Source organism: Chrysemys picta, chromosome 1 (assembly GCF_011386835.1).
Source record: "Chrysemys picta bellii isolate R12L10 chromosome 1, ASM1138683v2, whole genome shotgun sequence".
Lineage (NCBI taxonomy): Eukaryota > Metazoa > Chordata > Testudines > Emydidae > Chrysemys > Chrysemys picta.
The window spans coordinates 295,480,040-295,501,718 of record NC_088791.1 but is presented as its reverse complement, the minus strand read 5'-3'; the positions used below and the strand labels follow the sequence as shown (position 1 = coordinate 295,501,718).

The 21,679-nt window shown below is 39.6% G+C and overlaps 1 protein-coding gene across 6 annotated transcripts in view; it reads left to right on the top strand.

Annotated features, from left to right (window-relative positions):
- RUBCNL (rubicon like autophagy enhancer) overlaps positions 1 to 14,700 on the top strand; it is a 50,905-nt gene extending 36,205 nt beyond the window's left edge. For all 6 annotated transcript variants that reach the window (XM_042842714.2, XM_042842712.2, XM_042842713.2 and 3 more), the window contains 12 exons: positions 1,126 to 1,202; positions 3,958 to 4,165; positions 5,178 to 5,282; positions 7,479 to 7,521; positions 7,777 to 7,909; positions 8,322 to 8,467; positions 9,271 to 9,335; positions 10,402 to 10,640; positions 11,620 to 11,681; positions 13,295 to 13,448; positions 13,570 to 13,660; positions 14,174 to 14,700. In XM_042842714.2, coding sequence (XP_042698648.1) covers positions 1,126 to 1,202; positions 3,958 to 4,165; positions 5,178 to 5,282; positions 7,479 to 7,521; positions 7,777 to 7,909; positions 8,322 to 8,467; positions 9,271 to 9,335; positions 10,402 to 10,640; positions 11,620 to 11,681; positions 13,295 to 13,448; positions 13,570 to 13,660; positions 14,174 to 14,283 — 1,433 coding nt within the window. In that variant the 3' untranslated portion in view covers positions 14,284 to 14,700. The remainder of the gene's footprint in view (positions 1 to 1,125; positions 1,203 to 3,957; positions 4,166 to 5,177; positions 5,283 to 7,478; positions 7,522 to 7,776; positions 7,910 to 8,321; positions 8,468 to 9,270; positions 9,336 to 10,401; positions 10,641 to 11,619; positions 11,682 to 13,294; positions 13,449 to 13,569; positions 13,661 to 14,173) is intronic.
- The last annotated feature ends 6,979 nt before the right edge of the window (positions 14,701 to 21,679 follow it).

Sequence of the window (21,679 nt, the reverse complement as noted above, 5' to 3'; positions counted from 1 at the left end):
GTGGTAAGCACAGGTCTTATTATCATATGCTCCTTTAAAATAAATAAATTAAATATATAATATATTTGTTGTGACTGTATAAACTATCCCCTTGCCCCTCTATCTTGTCAATATTAGTTGGCTAATTTCTTGTAGTAGTGGTTCTTAAGGATTTGAATACAAAATACATATTAGAATATGAGCCAACTCATTTTAATGAAGGTGAGGCTTTAATTTCAACAAGAATTAAGACCCATTCCAGCACATCATGTTGATGTGATTGAATGTAGGTACTCAAGAGCTATAGAGAAACAAAAGTATGCTCTGCTCTGTCATAAAAAGGTGCTGAAAGGGATGAGATAGTGCTTTTGTTTTCTATATTAATCAAAATCACCAGTAAGCACTGTAAAAATGAAAACAGCAGCTGCTACTTTGTAAAATGAGAAATGCTGCATCTCTATGTATGGTGGTCCTACATATGCTATCATGCAGTAGGGATTCAGGAAATATGGAAATATACAGCAAACTTTTCTGAACTTCTTGCATTCATGTGAAACCAACACCCACACTGTCTGCAGCTGGCCCCTGTATGATTAGACCCCCACTGAAACATGTATTGTGCTAGTGTGAGTCTTATCTTCCAGCCAGTGGCTAACAGTTCTGAGCACCATTAACTTTTCATGTGCTTACTGTAATAACACATGAAGTTTCCCAAGGGTAGCATACGGAGTGCCCTGGCTTTGCCATGTGGCTTTTCTTAACTGCTCGGGTCCACACTCCGGTTTGTAGTTCACTGTGGTGGTATTTTATGTGTTTGGTAGTGTACTAAATGAACAGCTTTGGGTTTTGCTTAGAATTCTGAGGCAGGTTTACAATGAAGTTATGTGTTGCAGTGTATTTAAGCTTTGTTTCCCCTAAACTTGACATACTTTCTCCAGGTTGCCTGGATAACTTAAGTACTGTCTGTATTTTCAGAAGACAAAGGCCTCTCAAACTGTCTCTACCTTTGATAATTCTTCCCCCTCCCACCCCCGGTGACAGTTTTGGAAAACAAGGGCAAGTTTTTCTCTTGGAAAGCACTTAACACATTGTGGCTAGTGCAAAGAAACAAATAACTAATAATAATGCTTATTGTTATGCCTACAGGTGCTACTTCATCTTTAAGCATTTCCTTGAACCGTTCCCTGCAGGATATCTTCATGCTTCCTGTAGATGTGGAGAAGGTGAGAGCATTGCTGTCCTGGATCTATTGCACCAATATTCTAGTACAGAATAATCACTTATGAATAATTACACTTGATTGTTTGTTAGTCAGTCTACATAGAATTGATTCCTTCTGATCGGCTTTAGAAGAACAAACTTTAGTGATGCCAAAATTAGTCTTTTACAACTTGCTGTTTTTTCTTTTTTATTCTGTTTTAGGATGAGCATTCTTACAAATGAAAATTCAGCCCAAGCTTTTCAATATTGCCCCATCTACACACCCTCCTTTCACTCACTCCAGGGAATGTAATACTTTAAAGATACTCCCTTTTCATTCCAAACATTTTCCAAACAACGTTTTCCCCTTTCCTATTCCTCCATTTTATCTGCATTATTTCATGCTATTCTGTGAAAGTATAGCACAGGATTTGTTTTGTGCTTGTGTTATGTGAAGGAGTAAATAACACTTCCTTATTCACTTTCTCCACACCAGTCAAGATTTTATAGACCTCTATCATATCCCCTCCTAGTCATCTCTTTTCCAAGCTGAAAAGTCCCAGTTTTTTTAATCTCTCCTCATATGGAAGCTGTTCCATACACCGAATCATTTTGGTTGCCTTTCTCAGTACTTTTTCCCATTCTAATATATCTTTTTAGATGGGGTGACCAGCACTGCACCCAGTATTCAAGGTGTAGGCATGCCATGGATTTATATAGAGGCATTATGATGTATTCTGTTTTATTATCTAGCCCTTTCCTAATGGTTCCTAACATTCTGATAGCTTTTTTGACTGCTGCTGCATTTTTAGCAGATGTTTTCAGAGAACTATCTACAATGACTCCAAGAGCTCTTTCCTGATTGGTAGCAGCTAATTTAGACCCCATCATTTTGTCATCCTGCCAATCAGTGGCAAAGCAGGGAATAAAACCCAGGTCTCTTGAATTTCAATCCAGTGCTCTGTCCACTAGGCAGCACTGCCCCCTCTATATACATGATCAGGAGTCTGTCATCTTAGAGGAAAGATCAAAGTGCTCAGTCATTATGAAAGGGAGAGGGGAGAATATAACAAGCATTAAAGGGTTCAGACACCAGGGATGGTACAAGGGGTTTAACTAGAAGTAATGGGATAAAACTAAGAGGGGGGAAATAAGATGAATATCAGGAGAAAACTTCCTGACAGTTGACCTCTATTAGACGACGGAGTAGTCTCCCAGGGGAACTGGTAGAAGATTGGACAAAGCACTAATCTATGTATTGAAGGTTACAATCCTGCCCTAGGAGGGAGAGGGAATAGATGACCTAATAGGTCTTCTCCACCTTTCTTCTATGACCCTGAGCTGTTTCCTAAAGGGAAGGAGCTCAGTGTATAAAAGGAAGGTGGCGAAAAAGGGGTGAGAGCAGAGTTCATGTAAATGCCACATGGCAACACAAAGTCTTGCAGGAAAGTTCTTAACCATTGGACATGGCAGTATTCTGAGATCTGCCAGTGACCAGGTATTAACCCCCATTCAGCATCCATCAAACTTTCTCTGAACCACCTTGCTATCAGTATTTCCCCTCCAGGAAAAAATGACTGTTTAATTCTCTTTCCTTTTTTAATGGTATGTCCCAAATCTTGTTGAAAGGTTTCTGTGGCAAACTGTTAACCAAAGAAGTAGTGATAATCGAACAACATGTAGTTTAAGATACAGTTTCCTCAGGCACCCGTGTGAACTTCTTGAGACATTATATGAGGACCTGTACTGTTGAGAAAATGCCATTTTATTGGAATTGTTTAGAAATAAAATCTGTTGTTCACCTCTTTGTCCTAAAGATGGTTAAAAAGTTGAAGAATGTCTACTGAAGTTTTCATTTTTAATTGTTCTTAAGTGATGATAATTTAATAGAGCTTATTACTACAGCTTTCCATTACACTGCTGTGAAGAATGTTGCAGTTACAACTGGTGCCATTTTTAGAGCAGTAACTCAATTTTTTAGTGGATTATTTGATATCTGCATTCACAAGTTGCAACACTAGATCCTGAGGGTATTTTTAAGCAATGAGCTTTCCTATCAGGCCTTGAAGTTGCATGCAAGCAAGCAAGCAACTGCACAGTGGGAGCCAGGGGATCTGTGTTCTGTCCCCGGCTTTATCAACAATTTCCTGCGTGACCTTTTGAGCTAGTCATACAAGTTTCCATTTTTCCACCTGTAAAATGGGGTTAATTATACCTTGCAAACATTAAAGAATTAAGTCGGTGAGATAGGCAAGTGCTTTTGCACTTCTGTTATCATCCCTCATCTGAGAATCTCAAAGTAGTATTAAAGCCTGCCACACCTCGCCACTTCAAAATTAATATGCACACGAATGTGTTTATATATACCTCACTCCTTTAATTAAATCCTAGTAAATACGCTACATGGTTTAAAATATGCTTACTAAAATTTATGTTGTAATCTTGGGAATAAGCCCTTAAAAATGCCTAAATATACACACCTGCCAAGAGAGTACTTAATTAAGCATTTTAAGTTTCTTCCTTTTGATTTAAAAGAGGGAAAGAAAATAAATGCAACAAATACGCTTTAAAAAAATTAAGACAGACATAAATTGAGTTTCTTGGATACTGTACCTTTTACCCGCATTGTTTTATTTTAATTTCCTGCAGCTTCTTAAATTAAAGGCCAGGTATGCTTTAACTATGCATTTCTTGGCTTGTTAATGTTGGGAAGAGAAGCTGACACTAATTACACTAAGAAGTAAATTAGTAATTAACATTCCTCTTTTCTGTGTCCAGGAGAATGCACACTTCTTTGTTGCAGATATGATCATAGCATCTTTGGAAAAAATGAAGTGCGGTATCCTAAGTCAACATGCAGAGCCCTGGAATACAGAGGAAACCAGTGGATCACTAGGCAGCTATCAGACTGATTCAGAAATATCCTCTTATACCAGAGTAAAGACACAATCCGCTTCTTCTGCTTCTTCAGACAGTGGCTATGAAGGCAAGTTATTTAATTTTAACCCATAATGCAGTACTTCTTGCCTGCCTTTGTGTGATTACCCTACAGAAAGAGTTGGGATAGGTGTTTCACATAAGTGAATTCCTTGTCCTGTCTAATCTTCACTGACTCCCCAGACAGGCTGTCAAAAATAAAAGGTTGCTTGTCCTATGAGATGTATCCCTGATAAATTTGATTCTCCAAATGATTCCCATGCTTGCCAGTTTTTCTTTAATATTCACATCTGTGTATCTTTTTTATGGTTTGTATCTCTCTTTGGAGTGTACCCGGGGATATATGTAGTTCTTTGTGCTGGACTGTGATTCACTAGAAATTGTAGTTCACGTTCCTTGTTAGTGAAACTGTCAAGTTAGGATTTAAAAAAAAAAAAAAACAACAACCCACCTTCAAGTGCAACGTTTGTAATGTGGTTTCTTCATCTTCCTTTTTTGTATTACGGGATATGGAGTCTGACTATCATCATTTGCTTTATAACTTACTTCATTATTTCATGGATCAGTCACTAGACATTTGAGTAGGATGAAATCTCAAGCAGTATTTGTGCACATGTAGTATGAGTCAGGGTAACAAAGGCTTATGGTATTGTAACACTGTACAGTACATGAATTTGTAAAATGGGCATGTCCCAAAAGGGATTTTAATACATAGGATAACATGAATCTAAATGATGTAACTTCTTGGGGGGAAATCACTGAAGTAGAAGTGTGTGGAGTGGGGGAAGCACATTACTATTAAATATTTATAATTGCAATAGCTAATACAGGCTTCAACCAGATCAGGGCCCGTTGTGTCAGGCACTTTACAAATACAAAATAAATGACAACCCTTCCCCCAAAGAACATACAACCTAAAAGTTCATTCTACATTTAGTGTGTGGCTTTTGTTTGATGGAGAGGGAGGAGAAGACAGTGACAGAATGTTTAAAATAGTGCACAGATCAATATATTAATCCCTCCATGAAACTCTTATTAATGGATCATTTACTTTGTTAAAGGTTGTGCTGTGCTGCAGGTCAGCTCATCAGTAAATCCACCGTCACATCATGAGGCCGGTAGATTTCCCTGCGATAGTGACTCAGACGATGAATTTGTAATTATTGGTAAGACTTTCAAACTATGCAGCTGTAAGTTACAATGAGTCTGGATAGATTTACTAACTACTTCAATGCCACTTTTCCAGAGCTACATGTTGCCATGGTATGTATTTTATAGTACAAACTCACAGGTGTATGATAAAATTTCTCTCTTGGTAATCATGCATTACTAATAGGAAAAGTTGAAATAGCTTTTCGTAAGTGCTAAAACTCTGTCATACATAATAATAATACAGGAGTTCATTTCTACAGCAAGAATACTTTCCAGTGGTTGACGTGTATATTAACGTGCACATGCAATGTATGTGGTAGTGCCCAAATTGCACACACCACAGATTCCCCATATAGCCGCTGAGACACCGGAGTTCAATTCCCTGCTTTGCCACAGGTTTCGTGTGTGATCTTGGGCAAGTCATTTAGCATCTCTGCTTCCATTACCCATCTGTAAAAAATCTGAAAAGCTAACGCAATTCAAGAGAAAGAAGGGAACAGTCTTACAGAAGAAAGGGACATCATCAATAGGTGGACAAATTACTACTCTGATCTATAAAATCACCAGACAAATGGAGATCCTAGTGTAGACAGCCCAGATTCAACAGGGGAGGATTACTTTCCAATACTGCGTGAAGAAGTGGAGACAGCTGTGAAATCACTCAAGAATGGAAAGGCTACAAGTATTGACAATATCCCAGCCGAACTGATGAAATTCGGAGGAGAAATAGTAATAGATGTACTCACCAAGATCTGCAACAAGATCTGGCAGACCGATGAGTGGCCTTCCACGTGGACATAGTCACTAATCATCACTCTGCCAAAGAAAGGTAATTGTATCAAAATTACTGGACCATAAACTTATTTAGCCATCCCAGCAAAGTGATGTTGAAAATCATATTGAATAGATTGAAGTGGAGAATATCATCGCTGAAGAACAGGCTGGCTTTCGTGCTGGAAGAAGTACCACAGAACAGATTTTCAATCTTTGTGTTCTATGTGAGAAGTACTTACAACACCAGCAGGACATCTACCATGTCTTTGCTGACTTCAAGAAGGTGTTGAGTATGGCACGAAGCGCTCTGGGCAACCATGAAGAAATACAATGTTGGTTGTAAGCTTCTTCTTACCATTAAACAACTGTATGCCAAGGCCAGCAGTGCAGTTCTTGTCAATGGCACAATAGGAGAGTGGTTTTGCACCACTGTTGGAGTCCAGCAAGGTTGCCTTCTTTTGCCCACACCGTTCAATATCTACTTGGAGCGCATAATGACTGGTGCCCTAGAAGATCACATATGCACAGTCAGCACTGTGGGGTGAACAATCTCAAATCTTTGGTTTGCTGATGACATTGGGATCAGCTCACATATCACTGTCAGTGGACAAGAGCTGGAGACAGTGAAACAGTCTTTGGGGGCAATCATCACTGATGAAGGATCAAAGGCAGAAATTCTGGCAAGAACTGTGCAAACAGCAGCAACAATGGCAAAGCTAAAGCCAATTTGGAGGAATAAGAACATCTCCCTGGAAAACAAACTGAAACTGCTGCACGCACTGGTCATCTCCATTTTTCTGTATGCATGCGAGACATGGGCCCTTATGGCAGAACTTGAACGGAAAATACAGGTGGTAGAGATGAGATACTTCCCTAAAATCCTGGGCATCTCCTACTTCAACCACGTCACTAATGAAGAGGTGCAGAACGTCATCACCCAATGCACTGGGTCATATGAAGACCTCCTGACAACCGTGAAGAAGCACAAGCTGAAGTGGTACGGCCATGTAACAAGATCATCTGGCCTATCCAAGATCATCCTCCAAGAGACGGTACAGAGGAGGAGGAGAAGAGGTAGACAGAAGAAGAGATGGACTGACAACGTAAAAGAGTGGACAGGAATGGACTTTGCGGAGACTCAAGCACTGACACACAATCATCAGGGGTGGAGACAATTGGTTGATTGCTCATCAGTGATGGCGCCCCAACGACCAATGCGGTTATGGGAGTGATGATGATGATTGATGAAAATGGGATAATAGCACTTCCTTACCTGACAGCCCTCTTGTGAAGATAAATATATTAAGAATTGTCAGGTGCTCAGATACTATGGTAATGGGAGCCATATAAGAACCTAAAGTAGATAGAATACAATGGTAGGAAGTGGAGGGTTTTTGCTTTTGTAGGGCTAACAAATTTTTCCTCCTTTTCTGCAGAACTTGAAGACTTGGAAAATATTGCAGCATCTCTAGATAAAAGGTAACTTTTTGTATTTCTCATAACTTAGTAAATAGCCGGGTGGCAATACTCTTCCCTGCCATATTGTGATTCTCCTAAAGAGAGGCAGGAAGGGAACATAGTTTGTTTGATGGCTGTGGCACAAGGGTCCTAGAGGGCATAGGTGAATCAGAGTGGGGGGGGGGGAGGGAGGGAAGGTGTGTGAGGAATCTTCAGGGATGTGGAGGACACCAATCTATTTATGAAATGCTGCCATTTGGCTTGCTTAATTTTCAGATTATCTTTTGATCCGGGCTGCAATTCTGCTGAAGTAACAGCACAGAAGCTTTACCGAGAGTTCAGGAAACATTGGTTACAGACAGAAACTAACGTTCAGCTGTCTAGGTGCCTGATCAAAACTAAGGCGAAAGTAAGTCTTTGAACAGAAAACAATGTGCTTATTATTCAGAGCGTTCAGTGCAGCTGCCTCATTGGCATGGGGAGAAGGAGGATGCTTAGAATGATATAACTGTGTGTTCAGGGTTTGGTTATTTTTAAGCAATTTGGGGCGAGGGAAGGGGGAGTCTGTCTTGGTTAGAAAGCTCTAATGCATTTAATGCAATGTAGGACAATCATGTAAACGGGATCTCTGTGAACACAAGAAGTCCTTCAAGAGTTGCTACTAAACATGACTGGGTATCAAAACTGTGATTGTACTGACAGCTGTTGGAGTGTTGAAGGTGACATTTCATTGCATAGTCTGCAAAGCATGTTAGCTTCTGTTCAACTACTAGGTTGCAGGTTAAATTCCACACTTAAGTCTATCTTTCTGTCTTCAATAGTATGCAAATAAAGAAAAGATTCCAAAGGAACTTGAGTCTAGTGGGAATCTGGCAGAAGAAATAAAGGTCAAAGCCAGATTAAGAGGAACCGCAGATTGGGCCCCACCTAGGTTTCAAATAATATTTAGTATTCACCCATCACTCAAGTAAGTCTCAAGTACTTATCTGTCTGTGGGACTAGTCATTTTGTTTCTGTTATACACTAAGCCCAGTCCAAAGCCTGTTGAGATCAGTGAAAAGATTTCTGTTGATTTCACTGGGCTTTGGATCAGGCCTATTGTTCAGTACCTTGTTCTCCAGTGTTTCACTGGAAGTTATGTAGTAATGCCTATTTTTGCTGAGTCATTATGTCCTGACTAACACTGTCTATATACTGTTACTCAATATGGTGAGTTACTTTTTTTGAGGGTTGTGGGGTTTTGGTTTTTTGCTTCCCTGCTGGCTCAAGACTTTTTTTTTCAGCAAGCAAAAGACTATGCAGAAGAATTATGAATCTCGCTCTACTTAAAGTGCTGTCAAATGCACAAAGTAAACAAACTAATAACTTTTTTTTCTGCCAACTTCTGTTAAAACAATCTTGGGTGTTACTTGTAATTAATAACGGGTACAAAATGTTCAGACAAATGTGATTTTTTTTCCAGTATCCCTTTAAGCTTTCTTAATGAAAGAATGGGGAAGTATCGTACTTCTGGCATACCATGATCTCTGGTACCAGTGTCTGCATATGCTACAAAGATTAGCTTAGAGTTCCACTGTAAAATAACATACAGAACTTCTCTTTTACAACTGACTTCTCTTCCTACATTGTGGGGTTTTTTTGAGTAACATGATCAGACTTCCAAGTTGAAAATATTCATAAGTATTAGTGCAGCTGTCTGTCATTCTGGGAGAATGTAACTGATCAGATATGCTTTTGGATAGTCTGATTTAATTCTCTCTGTTTGTACAGGAGAGATGCCGTTGTAGCTGCACAAAACTTTACTTGTGCTGGTTGTGGAACCCCAATAGAACTCAGTAAGTATTGAAACACAAACACAACCCTCCAGACATACCACACCAAGCAACTCCCAGTTGTTTGCCAACCTATATTCCTGCGTTGACAGGATATATTTTGCAGTTCTGGCAATACCTTAACTAGAAGAAAACACTCCAGGTTGGGGATGCACGTAGCACAATGCACAATAGGATCATATCACCACCTGAAATGTTATTACAGCCTGAACACAACGCCCTTCTCCATCAGCTGTAGGCTACTTATTTATCCACAGTTAGAAGTGGTGACTTTCAACAATAAAACTGGAAGCATTATTTATGATGTTGTAAAATAGCTTGACTTTTTTGAAGTAGGCTAATAGTAAAATATAAGTCTCCAAGCTGCAAATCATAAATCTTAATTAGAAAATTCTTTTGAAATAGAATTCGTAATCCTTACCAATTGATACTGTCAACTGGCCTTAAAAAGAAAGGGGGTTTATAAGTAGTTTTCTTATTTTTAAAGGCTTGACCACAAAACCCTGTTGAAGTTATAAGAATCTTTGAATACTTTTTTCACAAACTGCTTAATGCATTGTAATGTTCAGATGTATCCACTTCATCGGGTCTCATTGCATGGGAAATCTCCAAAATGAGTGTAAAGCCCTATACTGGTTCCATTATACAAAGAGAGGCATTCGCTCATGCCTGACAGAACAAAATTAATATTTGAGTTGACATCAGGGACTCAGAGAATCATTAACAATAACTATGCAAAGGAATTAGTGAGGTTACACCTGTAACCAGAAGAACCAATCCTGAACTTGTTTTGTGGGAAGCAGCCAAAAGTGTTTCCAGTAAGGATCTGTGTAAATTTTGATGGTGATAACTATGATCAGTCTTGCATAGGCAAAAGAGAGGTTTCCATATTTAATTCAGAATACTAAATCTGACCATGAGTCTACCTCTTAAAAAAACAACCTCACCCAGCCTGTTTTTCTGTAGATCTGACTTATTTATTACTGGATTGACACAGTTAAAAGGCAATACCGTAATTCTTTAAAGAATCATTCTTCTAAAAACTATCTTCATTGTTCATCTTCCACAGAATACATCAGGAGACTCCGCTATTGTGATTACCTGGGGAAGTACTTCTGCGACTGTTGCCATAGTTATGCGCAAACTTCCATCCCTGCCCGAATATTGATGAAATGGGACTTCAAAAAGTACTATGTCTGTAACTTCTCCAAACACCTGCTGCTCAGCATATGGCAAAACCCCATCTTCAATGTGTCGTGTATCAACAAAACCCTCTATACAAAAGCAAAGGAACTGAACAGAGTCAGGGTAAATGCAGCTTCTCTGTAATTGAAGTGTGTGGCATTGTCCTGCACACTGCCAGAAGAATGACTAGACCCCAGGAATCTGGTTTAATTAGGTTGCCGCTTTATTAAGTAACATATCTGGGAACTATCTGGCAATAACTCATCCAGTGCAGGCCATTCTTCATTTGTTAGCTGTACCACCTGCAGGGCAGGAGGTCTGCTACCAGCCTCCCTTTTCTCCCGCTGTTCCAATCCACCTGGTACTAGCACCGTCCACTCCTATGAGGGTTAAAGGGACGGGGAAGAGGGGTTTTTCTCCTTTCTGTACCAGACATTAGGAGCCCCAAACCTATTTCCCACCTTGTTTAAGAGATGCCCTCTCCTAATCCACTTCCAATTTCAGTTTATCAGGGAATTGGATGCCCTGTTGAACAAGTACCTGCCACCAGGAGACACTAGCAGTTTGATTGGCTGCCGCTCTCTGCCCATGAAGCAGCTATGTCTGGCCAGCTGGGGAAAGAAAACAGTTGGCTCCTCTAAGGATTTCACACTCCCCCCTGCCCTTCTTGTGGGCACACTGACCTCCCTGTGGGTTGGGGAGAGGAGGGTGTCTCTGTGGCTGACTGGTTGGACAGAAGGGTGCAGCACAAGTCTATTGGCTCTTGTGTACCCAAGGGAAGGGCTTATAAACCCTTCCCTGGGGCATAGCAATTGGTTCTATATAGTCTTTGATTCTGCAGGAACAACTTGCAGCTTCGGGTTGTATATTTTGGCTATGCATACTCACTTGTGGGGCAGGCCTTTTGGTGTATTATATAGCTGATCTGTTTAACCCTCTGCTGTATTTTTTCCTAATTTTAAACTAAACCTGCTGTATTGGTGAAATGCTAGTTTTTAAATATCACTGTCTAAATTAGTGCTCTTAAACACTTCTGAATGTTTAAGTATGCTGCTCTGCTTTTCATTTTAAATACTACATTTTCCTACCCTTCATCCTTTAGGAGATACAAGAACAGCTTTTGCATATTAAAAAACTACTGAAAACCTGCAGGTTTGCTGAAAGGTATGGAGCATGATTAAGTATAGTAAATACTTGGTAAAAGTACAATAGTTGTTCATGGAGCTTCCCCCTCCAGAAAAAATTTTAATCACGCACTTTTTAAGGATGTTAGTTCCATATGATCATCAAAAATTCTGATATCTTCCTTTCTCCCGCAAATTTATCTATTGCAAATGTCAAGTGATAGTGTATTTTATAAGGCAGCTTGTTTCTCCCCCCCCCCCAGTATCTTTGTAGAAACCCCTATGAGAGATGATTAGATGTGTGTAATTATTTTTGGCAGAATTTTTTTTCATCCTTCTGATACTATTCCTCTTGGAGGAGCAATGTGAGTGTCCTTGCTCAGCAATGTAATTTCTATTCAAAGTTTTTCTAAGGTGACTAGAGTGGTTATTCCATATGTTGCTCAAATGATGGCTCTTTAGTAGACTGTATTCATTCCATCTTCATTTAACTAATGACACAAACCAAGCTGTAGAAAATGTGCATATTCTGTCTGAGTTAGGCAGCTCTGACTACTTTCTTTCATTGCACAATCAGCCTAACTTCTCTGTGGTTGTAGGGAACATTGGTGCGTTTAAAGAAAAGTAAGATGTTCTTCCAGCAAATTTTATTATTTTTTGTCTAAATCAAACGCTTGCCTGCAATGCTTAATGTAATAACTATAAAATGGAAAAATAATGGACCTCTGTTTTGCACCTGCAATTAATTGTGGGTGCATATCATAGCACTTGGACATTGAGCTGAGTTCTAGGCAAGACATTTAAATGCTATTGCTTACACCCACAGAATTAGAGGTCTTTTATAAACCAGGCAAGTAAATAATTTTTTTTTTTTAAAGTAAACTTTTAGTCTCTCTCTCTACTATAGGGCTAGGGACAATAATGATTCGATGACTGATGAAAATATTATTGTCAAAACTAAGCATTTTTGATGCACTCCTTCTCCATCCAGTTATGGTTAGCAAATGAAAGTTAAAATGTACAATAGTGGTCATCTTGCGCTTGTTGCAATGGCTGTATAGTCTAAAAGGCTTTTTAATACGCCCCCACCACCAAAAGCCCCCAAAACAAATCAAAACCAACAACAACCTACTGCTTTTTTATGCATTAAAGTAGCAAATTATCTATGCTGTTTCTGTGTGAGCATTCTATGGATGATCAGTGAATTGGTGGGATTATTGCATATGACAAGATTGATGCCTAAACAATTGAGAACAGATTTTTTTTTTTTAGTTTAAATACTTACTGAACTCAAACTTTGGGAGAAAAAGCTATATTAAATAATGACCCCCATACACCCTCGCCCACAAGTCAAGAAAGTTCTCACTGTAGCCTTCCAACGAACGCTCCAGCAGAAACTGGATAGGCAAGACTTAATATTCTTTCTTCTAAGGTTAGTTAAGAAGCAGGAAAAAAAAAATTATCACTTTCAGGCTTTTTGCAAAATTCACAAGTTTAACTCCGTTAAACTAAGTTCTGCTGTGTATGGAGATATCAGTTTTATGTTCTTCCTGGTTGATTAGACTTAGCTGTCTACACTTAATTACATGTTTTGCTAAACATGCTCTCAATAAACATGTCACTTTGTAATTTATCTTTTTTTTTAATCTGTAGTGTATTGAAAGAATTTGAACAGGTCTCCAGCCACCTGACGACAGAGCTGCATCTGTTCTCAATGGATGACTTGGTGAAGATTAAACGAGGGCTGTTAGTGCCTCTTCTCAGGGATATTCTAAAAAGCTCCATATCTCATGTAGAAAACTGTGAGGTAAGGAAATCTCTGTGTCTGGTGTATAGCCTGAAGAATAGCTACAACTGACCATATATTTTTAGAAATATGAATTTTTAATAAACATCAAAAAAGTAATGAACTTTTTCAATTCTTCTAGCTTTGTCAAGCCAAGGGATTTATTTGTGAATTTTGCCAGAGCTCGGATGTACTCTTCCCATTTCAGATTGCCACATGTAAAAGATGTACAGGTATGTTCCAGCCCAAATCTATTGCTTTCTTGTGAGCGTGTGCGCACATGCATGTATAATGTTTCAGGCCCTGATTCCGCAAGGTGCTTAAGCACGTACCTAATTGTAAGCACATGAGTAGTCCCACTGATTTCAGACTGTCTTGTCTCAGTGAGTTTATTGTATATTTGAAAACTTGGGTGTGTCATCTGAATGTAAGTTAAAACAAAATTCAAGTGTGTTCTTGGTATGGGTTTACATATCTCAGTTTGAGTTTGAAATAGCAAATGTATTACTGTTACATTGGATTTTTCTGGACCTAATCCAGTGCCCATTGAAGTCAATGGAAAGACTCCAATTGACTTCAAGGTTCATTGGCTTGGGATCAAAATATGGAATTAACCTTGTTACTTTGTGCTTCATTGTCCTGGTCATGAGTTGTCTTCAGTTACTTTCATATCTGGATAAACTACCATCCTACAAGGAATACAATTATTGATGCAATTTTTCCCACCTGCTTGTGTGTGTAAACAGTTTGCAAAGCGTGCTTCCACAATCAGTGTTTCAAGTCTGGAGAGTGCCCCAAATGTCTGAGAATAGCTGCTCGGAGGATGTTTTTGGAAGCTCCATCTGTGGCGATGTGAGACTGGATTACTATGAAGAGGCACGCAGGTTTCTGTATATACCTCTGAAGAAACTAGATACAGATACATATAGTGTCTGTCTACAGGTTGGATAATGTTGTTTTAAACATTGGTATTTTTAAATCATCCTGCCATGTTAACATTTTTTAATGTGACTTTTTAAAAAAAGAATAAGGTTTGAATATTATGCTTGAATACCTATCCTGACAGAAAATAGTTTTTAATGTGATCAGTTTAAGTGTATGTTAATGCCATCATTAATATTTTGCTGCTACTGGGTTTTTTACTCTTTTGTTTCTGAACTTAAGTTTTTATTATTATTATTAATATTGTTGTTATTTTATATTTGACAAGTTGACAATTCCCATATGTAACTTTGCATGCAATGTAGAGACAATAAACAAAATTGAAAAACTCTTTTAACCTTGTCAGATTTTTATTACAAGCAAGAAGTGATAAAATGTGAGGAATTTTCTCTCCTCTGTTGAACCTATACTACAGAAATGCCTTGACTTGCGAGTTTGATTTTTAACAAAAACCTGAAAATGTTATCCTGGTAAGCATCCTAACTCAAAATGGTGGATCAGTTTTGTTTTAAAAAGAGACCCGCGCTAATCTCTACAGCAGCACTTTCCAACCTGAGAGATGCCAGGCTACTTGGGGAGGGTGTGTAGAGAGAGGGGGAGAGAGGTCCATGACCCTGAATCCACTCTGTGCAACACTGCAGGCTTGCTGACTCCTACAGGCCAAATACTGGGTATCTCTTTGAAAACTGACTGCTTTCCTTACCTGCTCCTGCAGATGCTTCTAATGAAGCCAGCCATGGAAGCGGCACATGCACATAGAAGTGTTGAACTGTTGCCTGAACCTATATCACTCCTACTCCTGTGGTACTTGCCTCAGCAGTGACAGCACACATGGTTCAAGCTTCACTGCAACACCAATGGACACCCACTGACAGAGATCCCCAAAACTTACAGGAAGGATTATTGTGAGTTATTGTAGATATTGATCTGGATAGCATGTCCCAAAGGTACTTTCACCCTAGCTAAATGCCTTTAAGACACTGGATCTGCTTCTGTCATTCAATGTCTAATTTCCTATGGGACTTTCAAACACCCTTCCTCTTAAATATCCATTCAAACACTATCGCTATACTAAAAGAGAATGGGACTCTGAAACTATCTGTTGCAATTCACTTCCAAGCTGAAAATCTTTCACAATACACATTACAAGTGAGGACATTTCATATACAGTTCTTATCTTCCTGTGGCTATAAACAAAATGTAACTGCTTATTGCAAAGACGTAAGATTATCATCTATTACTGTTATCTAAGATCTGCAAACAGACATGAAACTGCTGAGAAGGGAGTGATGTCAAATGGTGAGATTTGGTGATGGGACACACCTACAGAGTTGGCTGCGTTTAATGTGATGCAAGTGTTCGTTGCTTCATCTATACACAAAACTGAATAAGCCACATTAATGGATTTGCTATAGGAATTTACATTTTATGAAAGAAGTTGCCTTAATCCCTATATAGAACAATTTGCAGGACTACTGGGTTTGTTTGAATAAGGGGAAAGTGTTCACTTAAACTTTATTTGGTTGTGTGTGCTTTCCGTGAATAATCTAATGAATGAGCTTTCTTGCACAAATGTTTGCAGAAAGAGGAATGTTAAGATGAGTTTGTTTTGTGCACGTGCACACACATAACCTATGCTAATTTTAATCGGGCTACTTGAATACCACTTGAATCACCTGACCAATCATTGCTAAGCATCACCACTTGAATTCAAACTTTATCAAAAGTTGAGTTTAAAAACAATAAAATAGGCCTTTGAATAAATTTGAAAATCACAAGGTACTTGTGGACAGCTTGTGAAGAGGGAGAGGGTAAACATGTTTTAAAAAATCCTTACAAGTTTTTTCACTTAGCCCATTTATTATATAACCACAGAACATTCATATCCTACAGTGCTCTTCCCTTCATCTTGTTCTTTTGGAGCTGCTGAAATTCTGTAGTGGACTAGCGCATACCTCAATCCCCTGCAGTATGCTGGCTCGCGTGGCTTGGTGGCTTGGTGGAAGCGCAGATCCAAATAAATGATATGTTTCTTTAAATTAGAAGTGTGTATGTCTGGGGATACAGCATGAGTCTTTCACTCTTTGTTAATTTGGTCATTCATAGGCCCTGTAAAGTTCTCCAGTAGTCAAGGGTATCTTTGGCACCCTACAGTGTTTATAATCTGTCTTGTTTTGGAATTGGCTGTGTATGGGGCTGTTTTTAACAGTATCAAACCCTACTGAAATATTTGTGTCTGTTCACAGCCCTACTTCATGCTCGTGTTGAAGAGTTGCTGGAACAAGTAGCCCCAACAGGACATTATGCCCTAAGACCTTCACAAGAGTTTAGTAAATAGTCATTTGTCTCTTGGCCATGGCTGGAATGAGGCTTTGGGGGAAGCTAAACTTCCCCCACAGTTTGTTTAGTGATACCCGGTTGATAAGATGCGTTTTCTGAGGGGGTTGCTCAAATAAACCCAGTCTATTTTTTTGCTATTGGTATTTTGAACCCAAAGAAACAAAGCCGTGAAACGGAGAACACTAGCATAGTAAACCCCAAATGTTGCTGTCATGTTAGAGAGACAAGACAAAATAAGAAAAGGAGTTAGCTGTAGGTGATGTGAATTAACATGGAAAGAGGGACTGAAAATGCCCAGTCTGTGGAGCATGTGAGCTGAAAGTATTTCATTTTAGCCTGTCTTGAGTGTAATTAACTTATCCCATTACAAACTGTAAACCGTAGACTTGTATGACTAGGCGTAACTTGTTATATTCCCCGCTATGTAGCACAGAAGGTGCCAAGAAGTTTGTCACAGTTCTACACAAGGTTATAGAGGCTGTTGTTACATAAGTGTTTGTAATGAAAAAGCTCTCTTGCAGAAGCTGCCACCAAGAGATCAAGACTCCAATGATGAGGGGCATGTAAATTGTCCTTGGCACAATACAGAGGAAGCTGGTAGTGATGTTCAAAAGTGGTCAATTGCCACCTGTATGGGCCCTGGATTCTGGCAGCACTGGGGCCTGTTCTGCGCCCTATCATAGCAGTCCACTCTGGCAGCTGAGAATAACCTGAACACAAGAGGCCACTTGTCCCCCTTTCCCAGGCTCCATCCCCAAACCAGGGGACAAGGTAAATCCTCTGTGCCAGCACGGGATTCTTCTTGCAGCAGAAGAGTTCCCAGATAGCTATGGGCATATAGCAGCTAAAACAAGTCTGAAAATGGTGCTCTGTGTATCTTATTTGGGGATAACTTTGGAAAATGCTTGGCTTGGACAGAATGGGTCCAAGGCATTAACATGTATCTGTGGGCATTAGGACCAGGTGTCTCCATTTTCCCCCATCACGTGGGCTTCGGAGGAAAGCAGCTACAAAGAGCCAGCCAGAGACTCCAGCTGGCAGAGGCAGAAGCAGCCAAAGTTCCTTTGGGGAACTTTCTACGGTTTTGACGGACTTCCTCTTCTGGGAGTTTTGCCATTGACTTCAATAGGGGCAGGACTTCACCCCAGTTGTTCTGGCTGTTTTAAGAGGTGACTGGCCAATATAGTGTGGTGAATGTCAAACATGTATTATCATTCTCATTCTTAGCCACTTCTGCACTAACTGTCGCTTACATGCATTTGTCATGTCTGCTTAATTAAGATTATAAACTCTTGGAGCAGGGGCTGTTTTGCTAGGTGCTTTGGGGCCTGGCTCCTGATTAGGGCCTGCTACCATAATGTAAATAATGAGGAAGTTAACCTTTGATGGCCAAGCATAGCATGTGAGCACAAGTACAGGTTTCACTGCAAGACTAAGAAGATACTTTGGACAATTCAACAGCTTCACCTGAGCTCTATAATTGCAGCAGTAGATCATGCACCATTCAAATTAATGAATGAAAATATTTACATTATTAGGAATCATGGTTATGAACATGTATTTCTATATGCAGAGCCTAAGTTAATTGTTTCAGTAGATGGAATCTCAACTCTATGTATTTTCCACGTATGTCTGAATTAGTTAACCTATACATTTCCAATGAAAGTCATCCCCAGGTCTGCACTTTTAATGTGGATGGTGATGTTTGAAAGCCAGATGTAGCTGTATTTTAGTTCCATCAGCCAGTGATCTGAACACTGTAAAACAGCTCAAAGCTTCTCACAAAGATTGTATCTGTACTTATTTTTATTTTGCACGTGTTGTAATAATTGTAGTACTGTTCACAGGTGAGTCTTTGACCACTCATTTCACTCTGGAGAATCTATGTTACATCCCTGTCAAACACTGAAATGCTAATTAGGTGGAAGGCATCCTACAGAGCTTGTGTAAAAGAAGGTTTCACCAGTAAGAAGCCTGTTTGACTGGTCTGATGAAGGTGTAACCACAGACAGATAATGGGCTTCCAGAGATTTCAGTGAAGCAAGAAAAAAAGCCATTAAAAGATAATTCCTAAGAGCTCAACAGATGGGTAAAAAAAGGACCGGGGTGATTAATGTGACCTGGAAGGTGAAATACTTGGTTTGTAAGTAGATATGCTATTATAAATATACACACTTCAAAGAAGGGCTGGGCATTTCTCTGGATCACAAGAACATCCAGTTATTGTAGTCAATGCTAACAATTTTTTTGAAGGAATATTGACCCTCCTACTTCAGGATTTAAGCCCATCTAGAATGAGACTTTCATGGACAGCAAGTTCTCCTATATCTGCCCACTGTGGCATTCCTTACAGCTTCCCTCTGAAGCATCTAGTGTTTGCCTGTCAAAGACAGGATACTGGACTAGAGGGACCATGGGCCTGATCCAGTATGGTAATACTTGTGCGCCTTTGTAAACCCACAAAAGAATATGGGCATTGGGAATGAGGTGGATATGTTGGAAGATTCATTAAGCACTTTCTGTAAAACTTCGCAGAAGTTCTTCAGCGCAGGAGATGAGTGTCTTTTAGGTAGAGACATTTAAAGTTAGGTGGCAAGAGATTGAAGGTAAATATCGGAGAAGGAAGCAGTTAAGAAAGACAAATCTGAGACCAAAGAGAGACTATTTGGCAAAGATAGTGACATGGTGAGAGGGTCAGAAGTGACCACTCGTTCACAAGGGAAATGCCTGGCTGTGAAGTGTTGCATAACGTTTTATTTAATACATTTCTATAATTCAGTGTTTCCCAATTGCCTAGTCTTTCCAGAAATGGTGAAGTGGTTACTGTTTAAAACTGACCTCTAAAGAGAGAAGAAAATAGCATCACTCTTTTTGCTTCTTTATGAGGTATATGCATGACCTGAAAAGTTTTTTTTTGTGCATGTTCTTTGCTTAGAAAAACCAGGAATGTCAAATCATATCCATTTTTTTTTAAACTGATGACTCAAATTTCATTTGGAAGCTTTCTCAGCACTGTTGTAAAACCTTTAATCAGGTTTTACTCCTACACATGCAGTGGGGATTGAATTAAGTCACCAATTTTCATCATGATTTAAATCAACAAGCAGGAACCCTAGATTAAATACTTGATTTTAATCTTATGTATATTTTTATTTTCCCAAAGACAGGCTAATTTTCATTGGTTGGTATAACCATTAAAACATGTTGATTGGCAACCAGATATAAACTTTACACTAAATGTGGTACTTCTTTTTACTAACCATGAGGATACACTATATCGATTAATCTCTCTTTAACCAATTGTATAGTTTAAACAATAATTTGGATTCTTTTTTATATTGTTTTTATGTTAGAAAATGGTGAGTGATTCATTTCTTATTTGCTAGCTGTATTTGATTACAAATTGGGATTCAATGGAAAATGCACAAAACCAGCATTTTAAAATTGTTTTTTTATTAGTTAAAATTACCTTAAATGTATTGGATACGTAACAACAAAAGTCTATTTGTCAAAACATGTTTTGCATTTAATATTAACTTTTATTAACCAAAGGAAATAGTAACTGTGGTTAGCCAAGTGACAGATTGTTTCTGGTCAACATGGGCCAGATTTTTAAAGGCATTTAAGACTCCTAAAAATGCAGAGAGGGGAGTAGTGAGGTTTTCAAAACCACCTAAGCAGGTTGGGTACCTAACCCCCAATGAAACCAATGGATATTAGACAGCTACTTTGGAAAATCCCACTAGCTCCTATCTGCATCTTTAGGTGCCTAAATACCTTTAAAATCTGGCTCTATAGCTTTCAAATTTTTAGAATTAGTAGAGCTCATACTCTCCCATCTGGTTTTGATTGATGAATTGGAAGAGGAAATCAAACAGTATGAATAAAAATTGCTTCCTATCTCAGTCGGGGTTTGCTTGCATGTTTTCTCTGATATTCTAGCCTTAACTTATTGGGATCCACAAGGCAGCTTCTCTGCCCAGCTCTAGTTTTCAGTCTGAAAACAATAGCCTTGCAGACCCCTCAGTTGCAACAACTGTGATTGATGCTGATGGTTAGCATCCTGTTACACGTTTCAGTTCTCTTTTCATAGTGCCAATACAGATTAACTGGAACTGCAGTAGTGCAGTGACTGACACCTTTGCATTGGATATTATTACTAAATCATAGCATGAGAGTTGCTCTGAAGCATGCAATATGGCAGCTGAATGCACAGGAGCAGAACACCACCCCTTCACCTCTGCTCATAAAAGGAGCTGTAATGGGGGGTACTGGTCCTTTATACCTAAAGGGGGCCAGAAGATGCCATCCCAGGGGTATGTTAGTGTTAGCCCAGGCTCAGGAAGCAGCCAAAACTGGAAGAAAGGCAGCACTCCTGGGGAATTAACAGTGGGATGGGAAGATCCCAGGACACTGTTATTTTAAGGGCCTTGAATCAGAAGCCCTGTAGTGTGTGTGTGGGGGGGGGGGGGAGGGGGGGGGAGGGGCAGGACTCCCCTCTCTTTCAGCCAATCGGGAGGGATGCTTAGCAGGAGGGTAGGATATATGCCACCTTTTCTTTCAGAGAAGGGCATGTGCTGACAGAGGAAGAAAGGCAGAGCTGGAAGGCTAGACTTCTGCTGGATAGAATAAAGGCTCTGTGGTAAGCAGGAGCATTAGATATGGGTTGGAACTATGGGGTTACTGTGGTGGACTTTGTGTTTGGGATACTGAGGACTATTTTGGGCTACTGACCCAGTTTCAGGGGAGGTCTGGTGATAGCCTTGAGAGAGGCTATCCAGCGCTCCCAAGGGGCACCGAAGAGAGGGTGCTATTGAAACACCTCTGGCCACAAGGGGGAGACAGGCGAATGGTGTCCCTGCTATGGAAACCACCGCTAAAGTCAATGTCATGCTGGGGATTTCCCCAGCCTGGGTGTGTGCCAACAGAGTTGGCTTTCACTGCCCTCTCTGAAGCCCCAGTGCAGGCTG